The 3,823-nt window shown below is 44.4% G+C and overlaps 1 protein-coding gene across 1 annotated transcript in view; it reads left to right on the top strand.

The window, feature by feature from the left end:
* Positions 1-1,722: 1,722 nt before the first annotated feature.
* The window catches only part of BUB1B (BUB1 mitotic checkpoint serine/threonine kinase B), a 100,731-nt gene continuing 98,630 nt past the window's right edge, over positions 1,723-3,823 (top strand). Inside the window, 1 exon segment of the mRNA XM_042780894.1 lies at positions 1,723-1,745. Coding sequence (XP_042636828.1) covers positions 1,723-1,745 — 23 coding nt within the window.

The raw sequence follows: 3,823 nt of genomic DNA, 5'->3' as shown, positions 1-3,823 counted from the left end.
AAAAATAGAGAACTTGTAGATGTGAACAGGACACTCTGAAAGAAAGGAAATTAAGTACTAGGTCAAGTATTATAAGGTAAGAGAAAATAGGAGCCAGAGAGAATCTCACACACTACATCCGTCACAAGCCAGCAGGGTTTCCTTATTTTGGAAGGAAAGAATAATCAGAATTCCTTATGGTGAACTACCTGTTCCCCTTTCTCATCCCCAAGATGAAACACATAATTTGGACCTGGACAATCAGAGTCCTACTGTGTCCATCAGCCTTTGTGATTGTTTTGGGAAGGAGGAGGGAACTCATCAGGGTGTCTCCTGAGTCTGAGGTTGAATTTTTGAAGATAAGACCTGACTCTGTTACCCATGGAGAATGACAATAAACCAACATGAAGTAGAGCAGAAGGTGAGAAATGGAAAGAGGCCCAGTACTGATGATCCTACATGAGTCCGGGGTTAAGCATCACTTAAAGCCTTTTATTTATAAGATTCAGTAAATTCCCTTTTCAGAGTAAGCCAGCTTAAGTTGGTTTTCTAGTCGCTGGCAATCCATAGTCCTGATGATACAGAGGAAGTTGGAGCTTACACAGTATGAACAAAGACAGAGAAGGTTGGAAACCAAGAGTCAGGAAGTAGTGGACACCTACTCCAAGTTCCCCCCTGTTGGGAACTGACTGACCATTTCCGTGGTCATAGAGGATGACTCCCATGTTCATGAGTTTGTATACAGGACTTTTGCTTCTCTGGAAACTCAGTTCCTTCCCCCTGGAAATGAGAATTGGGATTAAGAGTACAGTGTCAGTCGAGGTTGGTCTCTTGAAGGAAAGCAAGACAATATCATCAACTACTTTATAGATGAGGAAAACTGAGGGTCAGGGATGTTGGGTGGTTTGCCTAAGACTTCACATTTGGTACAATCAGAACTTGCATCCAGCTTTTCAAGAATTCAAGGGCTGGACAGGGAAGAGCTGTGTCAGAGTGGCCTGAGTACCCTGGTCATGCAGAGACTTCAGGACAGATAGCAGGGTATGTTTGAAGCCTGGCCAAGCATCCCAGGGAAATGTCAAGCTAGAAAAAAGGTCAGCCAAAGACATCACCCTATACTCAAAACATCAAAGAAATTCTAGGGTTTAAAGCGTCTCTCTGTCTCAGATCTTTGCGCTAGAGCCAGGACACAGAGAGCACTTGCAGAAAATTTATATCACCCAACGGCATTTGACTGCTAACCAGAAGGCTGGCGTTTCAAACCCACTTTCAGCCACTCCTCGGAAGGAAAATTGGGCAATCTACTTTTGTAGTGATACTGCCTGGGAAACCCAAGGAGAGGTCGCCATGAGTCGATTCACACTCCACAGCAGTGAGTTTGGTTTTTTTGGGTTTAATGCCTGCGGCATCTAGGCAGCCAGCCACCCCTAGAAGCTACAACTCCCGTTAGGCACCGGGACAGCGTTGATCGAGTCCGGAATAAACTACAAGTCCTAGAATGCCTTGGGCGAGAGGCGCAAGCACGGAGTGAGCGGAAGGACGTAGCCACGTCGTCCGCGCGGGACCGTTAAATTTGAAAGTCGGCGGCTAGGTATGAAGACCTGATGTGGCTGGTATGTGAAAGAGTTGAGTGCATGCTTTTGTCGGGAAGCACCTTCTGGTCTCTCGGTACTTCTAAGGGTAGGTTGCGGAAGGAAGTCCAGACGGTCTGAAGCCTAAAGCCAGGAATTCAGAATGGCGGCGATGAAGGAAGGCGGTGCTCCGAGGTAAGTACAGGAGAATGGCTGTTGGGAACTGGGCCTGCGAGACCTCAGGGTGCCTGGCGGGTGAGAGAGGAAAGAGTCAAAGAGAGCCCTCAGAGCAGCCAAAGAGCGGACCGATGCGGTCAGAAAAGCAAGCCCCGCCGGAATCTCCTTGTTCAAGTCGGAGGGAAGGGGTGGAGGTGAAGACGCTAGGTGAGCGCTGATCTTAAGAGGGCACGATCTTGCAGGATCCAGCATCAAAGCCAGAGAAGCTTGAGGATCCCAGTGGTACCAAGATTGGAATTTGTAGTGTGATCTATGTTTGTATGTCTCCTTAGCCATTTGCTAGCTGTTTGGCCTTGGACACACCTTAATATTAATGCTACCTTACAGAACTCTTGGAAGAATTAAAAGTATCTGCATACTAACTGCCTCCAAATAAGTGCTCAACAAATAGAAGGTGCTATCATTATGGCAGTAGTGTAGTTAGAGATTTGAAAAAGCCCTTCTCTTTGCGTGCGTTTTTATTATGGAGTCCACCATACCTAGGTAAATGCAGTTGGTATTTGTTAATCACCTGCTAAATGAAAATGCTCTGGTAGCATAGTGCCTAAGGCACTTGACTGCTAACCAGAAGGCTGGCAGTTCAAACCCACCAGCCACTCCTCGGAAGGAAGGTTGGGCAATCCTACTTCCGTAGTGATACTGCCTCGGAAACCCAAGGAGGGGTTGCTATGAGTTCGGGCTGACTCCACGGCACATAACAACAACAACATGGAACTTAAGTTCTGGGTTGGAATGGAGGGAGGAGACAGACAGTATGCAAGATAAAAGTTAGATGGTAGTCAGTACTAAAACTAAATAAATCTAAATAGGAAGCAGGATAAGGGAAAGTTGGAGGTTGGTGCAGTTTTAGATAGATTTGAACAGGAAGCCTCAAAGAGAAAATGTCATTTGGGTGGAGTTGAAAACTTAAGAGTTAGTACCAAAAAAAATCACAAAAAACCAAAGTCACTGCAGTTGAGTGGGATCCGACTCATAGTAACCCCTTCTTGGGTTTCTGAGGCAGTATCACAACCAATCTTCCGAGGAGTGGCTGGTGGGCTTGAACCACCAGCCTTCTGGTTAGCAGTCAAGTCCCTTAGGCACTACACCACCAGAGCTCTTAAGAGTTGGTAGAGGGAAAAAGAACAAAGACAAAGGCTGGGGGTGTGGAGAGGAGGGAACTATACATGTCCAAAGCCACCATCATAGGAGCAGAATGAACCAGGAGAGTAGAAGGAAGTGAAGTAAAAAAAAAAGGTGGGAATTGTGGAATAAGGACTTGGCTTTTACTCTGAGATCAAAAGTCATTCGAGGGTTTTGAGCAGAGGAAAAGATACCATCTGGCTTGGATTTAATGGATCACTTTGGCTGCAGTGTTGAATAGACTGAAGGCAAAAAAAAGATAGTAGAGAGATCAGTTAGAGCTTATTTGTATCTGTTTATGAATATTTATTAATAAAAGTTTATTAAATCCTCATACAAAACAATACAAAAGCATAACCCACTATTGATGGACTTTAAGGAAGTTGAATGACTCAAAGAACACATATACACACATATAGTTTAGCCATTTAATTCTTAAGGATTTTCTTTTAGGTTCTAATTTTTCTAATTTTAATTTTACCACTGTATTCACAACAAGGCTCTTAATTTATTTTTGGATTTTTATTGTGATTTGGATGATGGTTATATAGCAAATTCATTTTCCATACAGCAGCTTACATACAATTTGTCTCATGACATTCACTGCAAATCACGATGTAACAATTCTCTTCCCTCTTTCTCCCTATAGTTACCTCTTCCAGTGTCCTTCCCTCCTATGCACTCCTGTCCCCTGAGCTCTCTCCCTGTGCTTATACAGCCCTTCTATTCGCCCATGGTTGTTCTCTCCAAGGAGTGTATCTACCTAATGTAAATGTTCAACTCATATGCCTGTCTTTTGTTTGGCTAGAAGCCACGGGAGTGGATTCAATTCCAGGGTAGCTAGGGACCATAGTCTCAGGGGCTCCATCAGGTTCTCTCAGACCAGCAAACCTGGTCCTTTTTTTTTTTTTTTT

Source organism: Orycteropus afer, unplaced genomic scaffold (genome assembly GCF_000298275.1).
Source record: "Orycteropus afer afer isolate SDZICR_OR568_19922 unplaced genomic scaffold, OryAfe1.0 scaffold00068, whole genome shotgun sequence".
NCBI lineage: Eukaryota > Metazoa > Chordata > Mammalia > Tubulidentata > Orycteropodidae > Orycteropus > Orycteropus afer.
This window is presented reverse-complemented; position numbering and strand designations above follow the sequence as displayed.